At 33.7% G+C, this 16,197-nt stretch overlaps 1 protein-coding gene across 2 annotated transcripts in view; it reads left to right on the plus strand.

The window, feature by feature from the left end:
* kcc (solute carrier family 12 member kcc) overlaps window positions 1-16,197 on the plus strand; it is a 393,149-nt gene that overhangs the window by 339,387 nt on the left and 37,565 nt on the right. For both annotated transcript variants that reach the window (XM_081754494.1, XM_081754500.1), the window contains exons 10-12: window positions 3,634-3,753; window positions 7,055-7,417; window positions 9,325-9,514. In XM_081754494.1, coding sequence (XP_081610620.1) covers window positions 3,634-3,753; window positions 7,055-7,417; window positions 9,325-9,514 — 673 coding nt within the window. The remainder of the gene's footprint in view (window positions 1-3,633; window positions 3,754-7,054; window positions 7,418-9,324; window positions 9,515-16,197) is intronic.

Here is a 16,197-nt window from a genome sequence, read left to right on the forward strand (position 1 = left end):
CCAGGGGCGGATCCAGGACCGACTTCTGGGGGGGCGGTGGGTTGTCATACTGCTACTTTTAAGGGTTCCAAACTTTAGGATGGGTTTTTATTTATATATATATAATAAGAAGTTTTTCTCTTCTGGGGGGGGGGGGAGATCGCCCCGATCGCCCCCCTGGATCCGCCCCTGCCTTCAACCGTATTTTGTACATAATGATACAGATATGGAACATGTCAGCGTACAAGCTTTCGTAGATTACAACAATACAAGATATATCCACATACAAGGGTCGTTCAAGGTTGACCAGGATTTTCGTACGTAAAGAATCGATGAATAGCCGGATCATGATGAAACTTGCAGGTAACGTAATGTATTCCTTCTCGAGTAACTAGCGCCCGGCTTGACGTATTTGGCGCATGCCTAGCAGTTGCAGCGAACATTGCGGCAAGCAGTGTGTCTGTAGAGCAGCAGTGTGTAATCAAATTTGTTGTGAAGGAGAAAGTTAAACCAGCTGAGATTTTTAGAAGATTGCAAGCACAGTATGGTGAACAAACGATGTCACGGACAAGAGTGTACGAATGGTTCCCCGCCGCCCAAGAAAAGCAAAACGCAGCCGTCCACTGGAAAGATCATGGCAAGTGTCTTCTGGGACATGAAGGGTGTTATCCATGTGGATTTTCTGGACAAAGGGAGCACAATTAATGCCCAGTATTACTCCACATTGTTGAATGGTGCTGTAGGAAAGTCCATTCGGAAAAAAAAGACTTGGAATGTTGTCTGGAAATGTCATTCTTCTCCATGACAATGACCGTCCGCACACGGCCAATGTGACAATAACTCTGAGGAAGTTCTTCCCCATCCCCCCTACAGTCCAGATTTAGTCCTCAGTGATTATCATTTGTTTGCAACCCTTAAAGATCATCTGGGAGGGAAGGAATTCACGACAGATAAAGCACTGTGGAACGGTGTCCTCCAGTGGCTATGAGAACAACCAAGTTCTTTCTACGCCAAAGGAATCAGGGAGCTGCCAGAACGATGGCAACGGTGACTCGACGCGCACGGAGAATACTTTGAAAAACTGATATAGTTTGGTGCTTCTTGTGCTCTCTGTTTCCTCTGAAGGAATAAAAGTCCCGGTCAACCTTGAACGACCCTTATATATATATATATATAAAAATTATAAGCTTATAGTTTATAGTATATATACAATAATTTACATTCACAATGAAATAAGAAATATAAAATAAGTGTTCAAAATTGTTCGGTTGTATCAGTACAAATACATAGAGTAAAGTTGTTTCATGAAAGTTATTTTTCTTTTGTTGAAATCCGATAACATGAGTTCATCTGTAGAACAAATCTTTGATGTTACTTTCTTATACGTTCTATTTTCAGCTATTCCTTTTACTTTATCTTGTAGGTGATTATACATTTTAATTCTTTTAACTTTGATAAATTTTGAGAATTTAGATAATTTCAATCTGACTACAACTAGATTACTTCAATCTTTGCTTATCAGAAGTCTTTTGAAATTCAGATGTTTCCTAATTATAGATAATAATTCATAATATATAATAATTCATATAATAATTAATATATAGATAATAATTCACACATATATATATATTATGAATTATTATCTATAATTAGGAAACATCTGAATTTTAAAAGACTTCTGATAAGCAAAGATTGAAGTAATCTAGTTGTAGTCAGATCGAAATTTTCTAAATTCTCAAAATGTATAAAAGTTAAAAGAATTAAATACAGAACTGTTATTATCCCAGTTTTCTGAAGTAGACTGCTTTTCCGGTAACTAGAGTGTGTGATAATTGTTAGCACAATTTTTTGAACACGAAAAACTTTATTTAGCTTCAATGAGGTTCCCAGAAAATTACAAAGCAAACATATGATTTTTGAATACAAAAAAGGAAAAGTATATTGATAGTGTAGATTGATGAATGTAGTTTATTACAAAAAACTTTTGTATGTTCATGCCATTTCATGTTGTTGTTAATAGCTATATCTAAAAATGTAATTATTATGTAGACCATATTACGTGTACCTTTGTACAAAATTGTACTGAACTTGTCAATGCTTTAAGAGGTGGAATACTGAGTAGTTCGATAATGCTTTTATTTTAACAGCTTGACGAAATCGTTTTTTCGCTCTTTGCTTAGGTATTCATCCAATATATACAACGTGTTATTTGTAATAGTTTGCGCACTTAATTTACAAAAGAACTCCTTTTATGAGTATCCTTTATATAGTCAGGTAGTTTATTATACGATTTTACACCGATATAGTGATGTACGGGTGATGTTCTATAATAACACCAAAATATAAATTATCTTTTCCAGAATAGTTGTGTTGCCATCTTATTTTAATATTGCTCAGTCTTAAAGCAAGACGTTACTTACAAATACATATAATACTACAAGGTAATATAAGTAATAAACTTACAAATAGATAATCTTCAGTGCAATACATGTTAAGCTATGTCTTTAAAATAATTTTGATACATTACTAATAGTAATTCTATCCTATATATATATATATATATATATATATATATATATATATAATATGTATGTATTAAATCATAAAGTTAATTTCCTTCGAAGTTCATAATAGCACTAGAAAACTGAAAAGCTTCTGTACAAAAGGCGTTTCTTTTTCTAAATGTTATAATGAACATAATACTCGTTACTTGCTATTTAATCTTGTACACTTCATGTAAATATAGAGATGCTTCTGCAGAACACGATAGAGTTTTCGGCTGTGTTTGCACACTTCTGGGATATTGTAATTATTTTCTGCAAAATCGTGATTATTACGGACACCCATTCCATACATAACTCTTTGATATTCACTTCTAAAGTCAGAATGTATCAGTACGTTCCGAAAAGGGTGCCATAAACATGTTGTAAATAGAAAGTTATTAACATTTTATGTTGTAAATTATAGGAAGGTGGCTCTGTTGATAATACTTTTCCAGCAACTACGTATAAAGCAGACCTTTCAATATTGCGCTTCTGTTATGTATTATTTATGATTAACATAGAATGAGACGTGTGCGAGAGGTATTGTAGTTATAGCAAATAACTAACTTTAAAAAAAAAAAAAAATAGACATTAATAATATTTAGTTTATAATGAAAGAATAGAATTTTTGGGAAATGATTTTAATGCGTGTAATTTAATGTTTATTTGTGTTTCTTGAAACTTTCTAAGCACTGACGTATGACTAGACGTAAAATATGAAATGAGCACATACCATAAACATAATGTAAAATAGGAGTTTTGTAGGTGATGGACTATTTATATATATATATATATATATATATATATATATATATATATATATATATATATATATATATATATTTTAAAAGATTTTTGTTGCAACTATTTTTGACTTAGAAAAGCGAAGTAGTATACATTTTTAACTTGAGTTCAGGTTATGGACTTTTTGTGTTTGTGGTGAAATTGTATGTGTACTTATGAATGTACGTTTTTCATCATATTTGGCAATGCATCAACTTACACGATGACTTTTGAATTAGGTGTTCGGTGTGGATAATTTACTTCTTAGTTATTAATTTTATTTTTAATCAAAGTAATAAATAACTAAAATGTTGTTTATTTTTTTCAGGTCTCTGTCGTTCATTGGTCTCTCACTATGCATAGCTGTAATGTTCATGACAAGCTGGTATTATGCTCTCATAGCAATGGGAATGGCCGGATGTATTTATAAATACATTGAATACAGAGGGTAAGATAGCTTCTCTACTAATAATCATATATGAGCTATATAAATTAAAGGAACATTGTTAATGAACTCTAATGTACATAGTATAACTGAGATTTCACTATAAATTTCTTTTTTGTTTTCATTATTTTGATTGGTGATTTTCACTTTTCTAGATTAGTTAGATTCTTAACCGTCGGTTCAGTCTTCATTTCAATCTTATATCTTTGTGAAAACTCAGATTTTTGTGCAGTTATGTGTAGTACTATTTATTAATTTATTATTGGGTTAACAGGTTTTTATATTTATATATATATATATATATGGTGGCTAGTAATTAGATGCATTCCTTACAAGGGGATATTCTACAAGTTCTTTGGAACATTTTCAGCTATATGAACCAGGGGTCGCAAATCAATAGTTTCTCAGTAATTTGCACATGTGTGATTTCTTTGAAATTTGCCGGCTAACGAGAGTTGCGCGAGAAAGTTTCAACCTGACGCACTTCCACATATCGTAGAGCGATAAAATTTTACATGTGTAATTCCGCATGCCTGGTTAGGCCATGTGGTAATGTACAGCTCGTAACTCTGCACCGTTGCTGTGTTATGGGTTCGAACGTGAAGTAAGGTGTAGTGGTACAAAATCCAATACTGCACCTTAGAAAGCAGAGTGGCATCATCGCAGAAGTACTTACCCTTAGGAAGTGACTGCATGTTTGGGAAGAGGCGGCATGAAGATGGTTTGCGTCAACAGAAAACACGAACTATGATGGATTTCATACTCAGGGTCATTCATCTGTGTGGCCAATATTCGAACAATGAAAGGTGAACGTTGTTTTCCAGGATGTGGACACCTTTTGTCAGCATGCCACGCTCTGAGATATCACAGAACTCCTGCAGCAGTGAGACAGCATATCTTGGTAATTGTGGTACCCTTTGTCTGGAAAGCCCCATGCTGACCCCAAATAAAATGATCATCACCTTGGTCGCTCAGAGTTGAACACGGACTTCCTTTGGTGGTACTACATCGGCACGTTGTCATTCGTTTGACTAGATTCTCCCTGGTTGTCTTCATTCTCACTTTGCGAAGGAAGGAATGGCACCTTTTACGTACAAGACTAAGGCCAGTTCCTTCCCAAATCCTTGACCCACCTAAAAGACTGATGTGACCCCAGAGTTAGAGGTCCGAACCCTTCCTTGATTCATTCCCTTGCATAAATACATGAAAAAAGAAAGAAATAGCGATCGAATACATCGCTTCAATAGCTCAAACCAAAATTACGATCATTGTAGTATCAATTGCTATAATGAGAACCTAATGTTATAAGCGTTATACAAAAGTAAAAATGTAAGTCTTGGAAAGTCATAACAAAATAACACATTTAGCACTGTAACACTGACAAAAGCTTGTAAAAAAAAAAAAAAAAAAAAAAAAAAAAAAAAAAAAAAAAAAGCGTGGTGTGCTGACAAAAGGTGTCCGCTTCCTGGAAAACAACGCACCCGTTCACAGTTCGAAAGTTGGCGAGACAGATGAACGCCGCAGTGAGATAACATATCCTGGTAATTGTGTATGAAATCCGTCACAATTTGAGTTTTCTCTTGACCACACACCATCTTCATTCCACTTCTTCCCAACTGTCTAGTCATTTCTTGGGGGCAAGTACTTCTACGATGATGCCACGCTGCTTTCTGAGGTGCAGTAATGGATTTTTGACCACTACACCTTACTTCACGTTCAGAGCCATAACACAGCTTCAGTGCAGAGTTACGAGCCGTACATTACCACATGACCTAACCAGGCATGCGGGATTACATATGTAAAATTTCATCGCTCTAGTGCGTCAGGGCGAAACTTTCTCGCGCACCTCTTGTTAGCCGGCAAATTTCAAAGAAATCACACATTTACAGTCAGAAACTATCGATTTCCGACCCCTGGTTCATATAGCTGAAAATGTTCTAAAGAACTTGTAGAATATCCCCTTGCAAGGAATGCATCAAATTACCAGTCATCTTATATATAAATGTAGGTTCGATGTATAGTCTTCAATATTAACAATGAATGTTTAAACTTATTATTAAGTGCAGTGTGACTTCTGAAATTAGTTGTCGGATAAAAATTTATAAATAAAGTTTTCAATGGAAAGTTTGGCTTTACCTTATATTCCAGTAGCTCAACATCTAGAATGTCACTCATCCAATTTATCCGTGCAAACAACTAGTCTTCGGATGTATTTGTTTCCAATATAAGTAAAACTTAAATTTCCATTTTTACAAAGATCGTGGAACTTTTCTTCCTTTTTTGTATAAAGCAGTAATGTCAATGTTTTTAGTGTCGATATGTTGTGCAATTAAAATTTCCTTGCGGCTTTAGTTTTATATAGTCCGACAATGCACTCGTAACTTCTGAATTAAATTACAACTGGAGTTTCCCTCGATTTTATACCTCTTATCATGATTAGATCTTTATATTCAAGCAGAAGAGAGAATAATCTTGTTAGGTGTTAGAAAATTATTATTAGAGTAAAGAAAATGTGGCTATGTAAAATTATTTATTTATTTAATTTATTATTAATTTTTATTTAATAATTTTGTGTATTCGTGTGACAAGAAGTCTTTCAGAATTCGGTTAAAATTTTCGATTTGTCTTCGTGTGAACTTTCAAACCGATGTGCAGCTGCAGTCATTGCTAGAGCCTTGTGTTCTACGACGCAAGTTTTTCATCAAAATTGTTGATAAATTCTTATCATTGGAAGCCAGAAATTTCTTGTTCTTTCTTTATTTTCTGTTCATGTTTATTGAAATAAGACTTCAAATAACCGAAAGACAATGCAGATAGAATAGCTTTCTTACAGTTAGGAGACACGACACACCGCCTTATTGAGAATCCCCTTTAATATAAATTTGAATGCTGTTAATTGAACTGTTAAGGTTCTCAGTCATCTTCTGAGACAACATGGGGAAGGGAAAGAAGTTACAAATATTTAGAGTTTGGAAATTAAACCAAGTAGTTTGAATCTTTATAATACCTACAAAGTGTCCCTTTCTAAATAATAATAATAAAGGAAATGTAAGTAAAGCTTGTGAGTTTCATGAATAAATACCCTCACTTTCAATTTACGACATTGAGGTAAAAATTTGTTTAGGCGTCATTCGAAGTTTCCTAATTTTTTCTTATAGATATCGAAGGTAGTTACGGCTCATTAAGTCTCTTGAAATCATGGGATTAAGTTCAGTGAGACAAAGTATACATCATAAATAGAGTTGAGTATTTTGTATCTTTTAAAGTAATGACATAAATTCAAACGACTGTTTTGTTTCTGTAGAGCGGAGAAGGAATGGGGAGATGGTATCCGAGGATTGGCCCTCTCTGCTGCCCGTTACAGCCTACTAAGGCTAGAAGAGGGACCGCCTCATACCAAGAACTGGAGGCCGCAAATCCTTGTGCTTACTAAGCTCGACCGTGACCTGATCCCACGACACCGGAAGTTATTTTCCTTCGTCTCTCAATTGAAGGCAGGGAAAGGGCTGACGGTGTGTGTTGCTGTGATCGAAGGGGAATTCACTAAGAATTCAGGCGAGGCACAAGCAGCTAGGCAGAGCCTACGGAAGATGATGGATGAAGAAAAAGTGAAGGGATTCTACGATGTTCTAGTTGCTCGGAAAGTCTCCGATGGAATTAGTCACATGTAAGTATTAGACTTTCTTCTTTCATCGTTCTTGGCTATAGAAGCTAATTCCACAAGGATTAAACCACTTAGGTAGGTTTAAATAAAAACAAATCAATATACATTTAATATTAAATTGTTTTGAGCAAATCATTATTTAGGGAGCACGGTATCACATAAGCAAACGTTCGGATGGGAGGAGGAAAACAATTTTTTTTTTTTAAAGATAGTATTCATTATGTTAAAGTAGTTGCTCGTACAATGTTTTCAACTCGACCGCGATTGGTTTGGCAGAAAAATGTATTTAAAACTTTCGCCCTTTGTACAATATACTTAGATGCATGTCACTCAAGCCCCTCATTTGAATAGAATTGGAATTAAATAACCCTTCGTTCCGTATAAGTATACTTTGAATACTCTCCAAAACAGGGAGGATAATTTGAATGTTCTCTCGACAAAAAAATGTTCATTTCCTGATTTTACTCGTTTATAACTTGGTAATATTACTTGGAGACAAACAGAAAAAAACTAAGACGTACTCTGATCCATTTCAAAAGTACTGTGTCAATGTTGGTTCCTTGTTCTAATAGTACCTGAGAAAATATACCATTTGTATGGTACCACTTGTAATGAAAAAGTGGAAAATTGAATTTAGCCAAGAGAAAAATAATGTTCATTCATACACGTCTTAATTGGAATATACATACAATATATACTTCATTTGCATTGCATTTAAGTAGGTTTTCCTTAAGTACAAGTGTAGTTTGTATACTCCCAAAAACAGATAAATTTTGAAAGGTTCGTGACGAGAATGTTTGTTACCTTATTTTACTGTATTATAACTTTTATTTTTTAACACATGATCAGTCAGGAACACATTATATTAACTTTTTCATTGTTAATACGAAAAATCCCACTTGTAGCTACTTCCTCTCTTCTATTGTACCCGGTCAATTTGCATGAAAATAGGCAATGCAATACAAAAATTGAATACCTCTTTCTCAAGTACTGTTAGAGGTATGGATACAAAGCTTACAATATGTGTCACATACATATGATTACCAAGTTCTAAGAGTAAATTATGAAATGGGGATATGTTTAAGAAAATTGTCAAATTATCCATATATTAATTCTTTTTCGTACGTTGTTCAAGCATAATATATATTAAAACAACGTCCATTAAGTGCAATTCAAACAATACAGTTTATACCTATACTCCAAATAGAACGTGTATGTATGAATATTATTTTCCGCTTTGCTTAATTCAATTACAAGTGAGAACATACTATATTATTTCTCAGGTACTATTGGAGGAATGAACGTAACAATCGCATAGTGTGTTTGAAATGTAAAGGGGATATTGTCACTTCTTTCTTGGTTGTTTCCGGAACAGTATTGCCAAGCTATAAGCGAATAAAATCAGGAAACGACATTATTGTCGGGAAATGTCTTAAACTTCCCTCTGTTATTTCCGTGTTTTGAGGAATATTCAAAGTAATTTATAACTAAGGAAAGGCCACTTAAGTACAATTCAAATGATTGGCTTGAGTTACATGCGCGAAAGTAAATATCTACCATTTTGACAGAAGAGTGTGGAAGTTTTAAATATATTTTTCTTCCAAAGCAGTGGCGGTAGACTTGATCACACTGAATACAATCAAAGAAGAAAAATTAAGTTCTTTTTTATGCACCCGTCCTAACTTTTGCTTGTCAGTGGTAGAGCGCACGCATGTATGTGATCTGTATATTCGAACGTTATCTACGCTACATTTTTGGTATTTATTGTAAATGACTACATAGTAGTCTGTAAGGAGAACAAACCATATTATATTTTTAAAATTTAAATTATTTTTACTTTTTAGTAATTTGTAATGTCGATGTTAAAAATGATTATATTGTTTGGTTAAACGTGATACCTTTTATTCCAGAGTTCAGACCATAGGTTTGGGAGGAATGAAACCTAACACTGTAATTATCGGTTGGCCTTGTAACTGGAGTAAGGCTGAAAACGAACATAAGTGGGAGGTATTTTTAGATACTGTAAGGAATGTCGCAGCTGCTAGGATGGCGCTTCTTGTTCCAAAAGGAGTCAATCTGTATCCTGACTCAAACGATAAGGTTAGTGTGAATTATCTATCTATATCTGATCCCAAATATAAAGTAATATATTTGGGAATTTTACACAAAATGAATTTAATCTTAAAGTAGATGTATTTGAATTCTGTTATTTATTTCGTGTGTGTGTGATTAATGTTAACAATTTTAACACTTGAAATTATGAATAAAAACAGACTGAAATAAAGTTCATATTAAACAGAGAATTTTGGTGAAAAACATTCTATACAGTGACTTACAGTGGATAAGAAATGGTAGCTTTAGAGTACCACTTTCAGTTTTTTTCAACCGGAAGTCTGCCTTTGTTTTTATTTTCTTCAAACGGAAGTCTGTCACTGGTTTTAGACCATCATACAGGTGAAGACCATGCAAAGATGCAGAAAGGAAATTAAAATGGAAAGTAACTGTGCTAACTTTAAAATGTGATTGTTGCATGTCTATCCTCGGGACCTAGGACAAGGGGAGCCTCGTTTACTGGTTGAGAAACACTTCCAATTTCTCACTTGCAGTCACCGACAACCAAGATGTTCCCGTCCAGAACATTTATATTAATTAGTTACCGCTACGTAACAATTTCCTCGGGTTTTAGAACGAATTACAATTACATTTGATTAACAAAACCAAATTTCTTCTTTGTAAGTTAATGGAAACAGCCATCATCCTGCCTCTCAATCCTCCTTCCGCGCTTTTTTTTTTTTTAAACAGTAGACTTCCTTCATCCTGCGTGTGTCATGGAAAATTCTGCTTTACTTTTATTTACAACGTTCTTGCTTCATCCTGTATTGAAGTGTTTCTTGCTTGATTTGTGCCAATTCCACGTGTGGCAAGTGCATTTACCAGAGTGATTATGCCTTATTTCACCATCAAGAAGGTGATATATTGAGTTTGACAGGAGGATGTGTCTTTCCGCTGTCTAGATAATAGCCTTGACTTCCGAATTCCATCATCAAGGGTCGTATCAGGCATGTGGTCGTATTCTGCCACATGCCAAGAATTGCAACTTCATGTTCGTCCTTGGTTTGGACAAAGTCACCTGGTAAAGCTGACGCCTGGTTTTGGAATCTTCCATGCTGCTCAGCACGGACTCAACTTTAAATCTTTCTTCTCCATCACTATACGTCACAAGTCAAGCCGAACAATCTGTTTGAATTCCCTTCCATACGACGGTGAAGTAAGGTTTGAAAGAGAAAACATTGCCTCTCGCGGAAATGGTAGGAGTTATTAAGTGGGCTAGATAAGGAGAGTTAGGTACAACCACTTACACCTGAAATAGCTGCTGCAAACTTTGTAAAAGGAAATGTGTTGAATTTCACTAGCCTATTATTGAATTATCTTTTGGTGTTTAATTGTCTTAGTTTATTAATCTTCAGGATTTCGCTCTATTATGTCTAACTCTAAAGCTAGTGATTGACTTCCTCATTCTATTAGCGTTAATAGTCCTACTGCATGTCTCTCGTTACACAAGTCCAGCGCACAATGGCTAAATCTTCTTGCTTCTGGATTTGTATGAGTGTACAGTACTCCGAATTACAATACGTGTATAATTTTGATCATTTCCTCCTTATATACTCACTGAGGGTGCAAATATAATGAAACAGTCGTACCCCAATATATTTTCTGCAGATGAATAAATGTAATTTCTTTAATATTTCAGCTATTCTTTATCATGAAGATAAAATGAGGTTGTTTTGAAACGTTTAGAGAGATAAGTGTACAATAACTTTCCAACAGCACTAATCTGGGTTATGACAATTTTAGAAAACTAATTTTTCACTTTTCTGCCCGAAACCTTCAAAACAACTTCATTCCATCCTCTAACACTGGCTTTATTATAAAAAAATTTCCTTCAGCATATAGAAGGCATTAAATACATATATAAAGAGGATAATCATTATTTTAGAGTCTTTTAACAAAACCATCTTAAATTTTTACTCCACTAGCAAAATGCTTTAGGAAAAATGCAACCGGAAATATGCATAATAATAGACATACTGTAATTAATAGATTTTTACTGACATTTTTGTTTAATGCAAAACATATTTGTTGTGTTAAGTTTTGCTAGCTAAACCTGCTCTCTCTACACAGCACATCATCACATATAAGCATGAATCTCCTTGTCATTCCTCACAACATCTGTACATGTCCTTTTACAGACACAAGTGAAAGATGTCTTGATAAAAATCGGCAAGGGGTACCGTAAAGTGAGATTTTTCGATTATTTTTTTTTCAATATCTCGCATCGTTTGCAAGATTTGAGCCTACTTTCGGTTGGAATTTCTAATTCGTGCATGATCGGTTTTCTTTCTTCTTGCATGAATTTTGTAATAAACAGGTATATAACACACAATTAATTATAATGTCATTGATATATAATGATCATTGGACAAAACACTCCAAACAATACAGATTCATTTTAAATTGGAGAAATGGTTATCCTTCATTTTTCATTATCATTTGGCCATGAAACAAACACCGGAGAGATATACTAACCCAATATACAAATGTGTGGTGTTGGAATGTATAACTCATAGAATATAATACTTCACTTTCTTAAAATTTCAACGCTTCCATTGTACCCCTTAAAAATGTAATAAAGAAATAAAGGCTATTTTTAAGTATTCAATTAGAAATGTACAATCTACACAAAATTTTCAATCGATCAGTGAAAGCGGCATCTTTCTACAGCTTGATTTTGTCAAAAGAATTGACCACAAACATATAAACGTCCAGAGACATATAAACTTTTCTTGATCACAAACATGTAAACCTCGCGTAGCATTTTAAAGTATTCTTAGTATGTTACTCATTTTCATTTTAAAATAATTCAACACTCATTTGTTAGGAAATAATCAAGCATCAGGCTTATTATACATTTTTATTTTTAATATATCCAAATTATAGTCATAAGTGTAATCATTGCAATAAATTCTCAGGTAAATCAAAACTGGAAATCTCCATTGATGCGTCCCTGAGGAGCTTTTTATTAATGCGTTGTAAATGTTTAATCGTTTATTTAAAATATTTTGTTTTCCATAATTTGATGAATGACAGCTCGTCTCTTATATAAATATACGAGGAAAAGTAAAGGCTTACCACGACTTTCGCCATCTTTCTTCTTTGTATTGTGCCTCGCGTGTTATAAGGTTATACTATTGTGCTAATGCTATGGAAGTTCGATTTTAATTCCTCCATTTTTATTTCTTCTGTTGTAGTAGGAACAGAGTCGTTCAGTGACATGGTGCATCAAGCAAGAATAGAAGACAATGGCCCAGTTTCTCTAGCCTGAAGGTGTGTCACAGATTAAAATCCAACACATTCAACACACTACCGGGTCAGTGTTCTCCGCGTATAAGTGTATATAAGTGGATAGAGAGGCTTAAAAGTGCTCGAATAAGCATGACACGTGAAAAAGGAAAGGACGTGCGTCAACTTCCACCGCTTACTCGACCACTACAACAATCAAGACGACGAAATTTTGAGCAGAAATGAAACGTGGGTCCCTCTCCGTAAGGCAGAACCCAGAGAGACAGTACGGTGTGGAAACCCATGATCAGTAATGAAACAGAAATTCAAGACTGAAACTTCCGCCGGAAGGGTGATACTAAATATATTTTGGAATTGAAAAAGACCTATATTGGAAAACAGTCTCGAAAAGGAAAGCAAGTTAACAGTGATTTATTTGCCAACAATCTAAAGCCAGCAATTGACCACACGATGAGATCTATGTTCGATCACTGCCTTCTGTTCTCCCTTTGAGCACACTGCGATGTTCTGTTTGGAATAACAGAAAGACAAATGGACCGATGAACATCAAACTTCTGTAGCATTATTGCAATAGTGTCACCTTATAACATACAAGGGCAGAAGGCTGTGTGCACAATCTAAAGACAGAAATGGCGAAATTACGTATAATTTTTTTCTTTCCTCGTATATATGTATCTACTGAGTGGCTATATAAGAACGTCAGCCCGTTCTTTATGATAAACTTTTCAATGAAAATATAATTATAGAAACTCATAAAATACTTTATTTTTGGCATAAATTTTTTGAAGTCTTCTAATCAATGTGACAATAAAAAGGGTGGGGCAGGATCTAGTTTCCTAGATTCATTTCAACTGGGTTACCCGATTTTGTGATTCGATCACAAACAACAGGCAACGTCTATTGTAACGTGGCAAATATATATATATATATATATATATATATATATATATATATATATATATATATATATATATATATATATATATATATATATATATATATATATATATATATATATAATATGGAGTGTTGGAAGATGCAGGGTCACGTGTACGCTTTATAATGAGGAGTTTATGTGCAGATTTTCATCTTCCTAGCTTGTGGGCCTCATGAGATATGAGATATTCTACTTTCCCTATTAATTTTGAATCCCTTTAGGATACGTCCTTTAATCATCTACCCTAGGTTAAGGTGAATATCAAATATGTTTCAAAGTTTCCAGCCATTATTCCATCTACAAAGCACAGACAACATCGCTATCAATGCGGAGGGGAAAAATAATAGAAAATGGCTCTTTCTTTTTAAAATTGGGATTTTTAAAAATATTGGAATGTGTCTGCTTGTTTTTGATGCCTAGTTTCGTCTCCCTAACTTCAGAGGGTGCTTTATTGTAGGCAAAACATGTGAATCCCCGTTATTTTCTTAACATACGTGTTTGAAACAGTCCTTTCTTATTCATTATTCTCGTAACAAAAGGAGTTTTCCGTTTCTAGATATATATTAATATGGAATGAATTTTATCAGTAAAACACTTTCACTCTTGCATATAATCGTATATATTGCCCGGTCCCCCCCTCTCCCCCCGTACTCTTTCCTGGAGTGGAATTTTCGAAAACGCTCAAATAAGTTGTTCCTTTATTTTTTAATTATTTATGTACCAACTTCCACGTCTCCAACTTAACCAAATCCTCATAATGGCTCAGTGGTAGAATGCTTACCTCTGGTCCGTGAGGTCTCTAGTTTGATGCTCGATGGACAATATTGTGTCCATAGGTTCTCTCGCAATACTCCCACATTTTCATTCTATCAGTTTATCCATTATCATTCACTTACCTTAATCATCCGTTTCCCTTAGCCTAAAGATCATAATCATGGAACTTTAAAATGAAACATTTGATGTCATTACATTTCACACTTCCTCAACTTAAAAAGGAAATTTTTTATATTGTAGTAATGACTATGATACTTTTTCTCAGCTTAAGGACTGGAATTTTCCAAAATTCTGAAACACGGTCCTATTATTTGCATTTAAGAGTTTATATACCAAATTTCACGTCTCTGACCTCAGCAAATCCCTACATATGACACTTTGTGAATAAATAAAAGGAAAATTCATTATTGTAGAAATATTCTTCTTTATTTTATTTTATTTTATTTTATTTTATTTTATTTTATTTTATTTTATTTTATTTTATTTTCATTTACTCGTCTTTCTATTTTTCTTCTCTCTCTCTTAGTTTTATATTATTTTATTTTTATTTTTATTATTGTACATGTATATTAGTATTTGAATATAATTTAATTTTTGTAAGCCTATTGTAATTGGGACAGCAGTCCTGTTATAGGTGACAAATAAATAAATAAATAAATAAATAAATAAATAAATATTACCTCTTTTCCCCAACAGGAGCGCTATTTTTAAAACTGCTGAAATATGTATTCTTTTATTTTTAGTTAGGAGTTTTACATCTCCAATTTAGGCAAATTCTCACACTCGGTACATTCTCAATGAAGAAAGCGTGTTATAGAATCCACTGTAGTTTTCCCCTCTTAGGAGCGAAATTTTCGAAAACGCTGAAACACTTACTTTTTTGTTTTTATTTAAGAGTTTATGTATCACATTTCACATCTTAAACTTAAATGAATCCTCATATTGGGCTCTTTCTCAATAAAGAAAGGGAAGTTTAATGTATTAAAGAAATTACCCAACTTTTTCCTCTTAAGCTCAATTTTTGAAACCGTTGAAACACGTATTTCCTTATTTTTCCAGAGTTTAAATACCGACTTTTACATCTATAGCTTGAGTGGATCCTTCCATTCGGCATTTCCTGAATTAGTAAAGAAAAATTTCAATGTGATTGAAACTGCCCGTTTTCCTCTTTAAATATTTTCAGAAACATTGAAATACGTGTTTCACTATTGTTAATTAAAAATTTATATACTGAATTTAAGATCTTCAAGTTAAGCGAATCCTTACATTCTGCATTTTCTGATTAAACAAAACAAAATTTTAATGTTTTATAAATTTGTCCCCTTTCCTCTCTCTGGAGCAAAATTTCCAAAAACGCTGGAACATTTACTCAGTTATTTTTAATGAAGGTTTCATTTGTCTAAACTTACTGATTCGTGATAAACAGTATTCTTGGCGGGAAGTTTGAACCTCTTAGAATCTGTATTTGCAAGAATCCTTCCTTATCCATTACTTCTATGACAAAAGCAATATTCTCTCCAAATTTCACGTTAATATGGCCTGGGCGACGATGAGTCACGCACTTCTACTCTTTTGTATACTAGTATATTCATTCATTCATTCATTGTTTATTCATCCATGTCGTACATTATTGGTCAGAGACCAGTACATAGGACTTGTCAAATAATAATAAGACATTTCAATATAATTGATTTACATTATTTTACAAACT

The sequence above is a fragment of the Thermobia domestica genome, chromosome 1 (assembly GCF_964235325.1).
Source record: "Thermobia domestica chromosome 1, izTheDome1.hap1.1, whole genome shotgun sequence".
NCBI lineage: Eukaryota > Metazoa > Arthropoda > Insecta > Zygentoma > Lepismatidae > Thermobia > Thermobia domestica.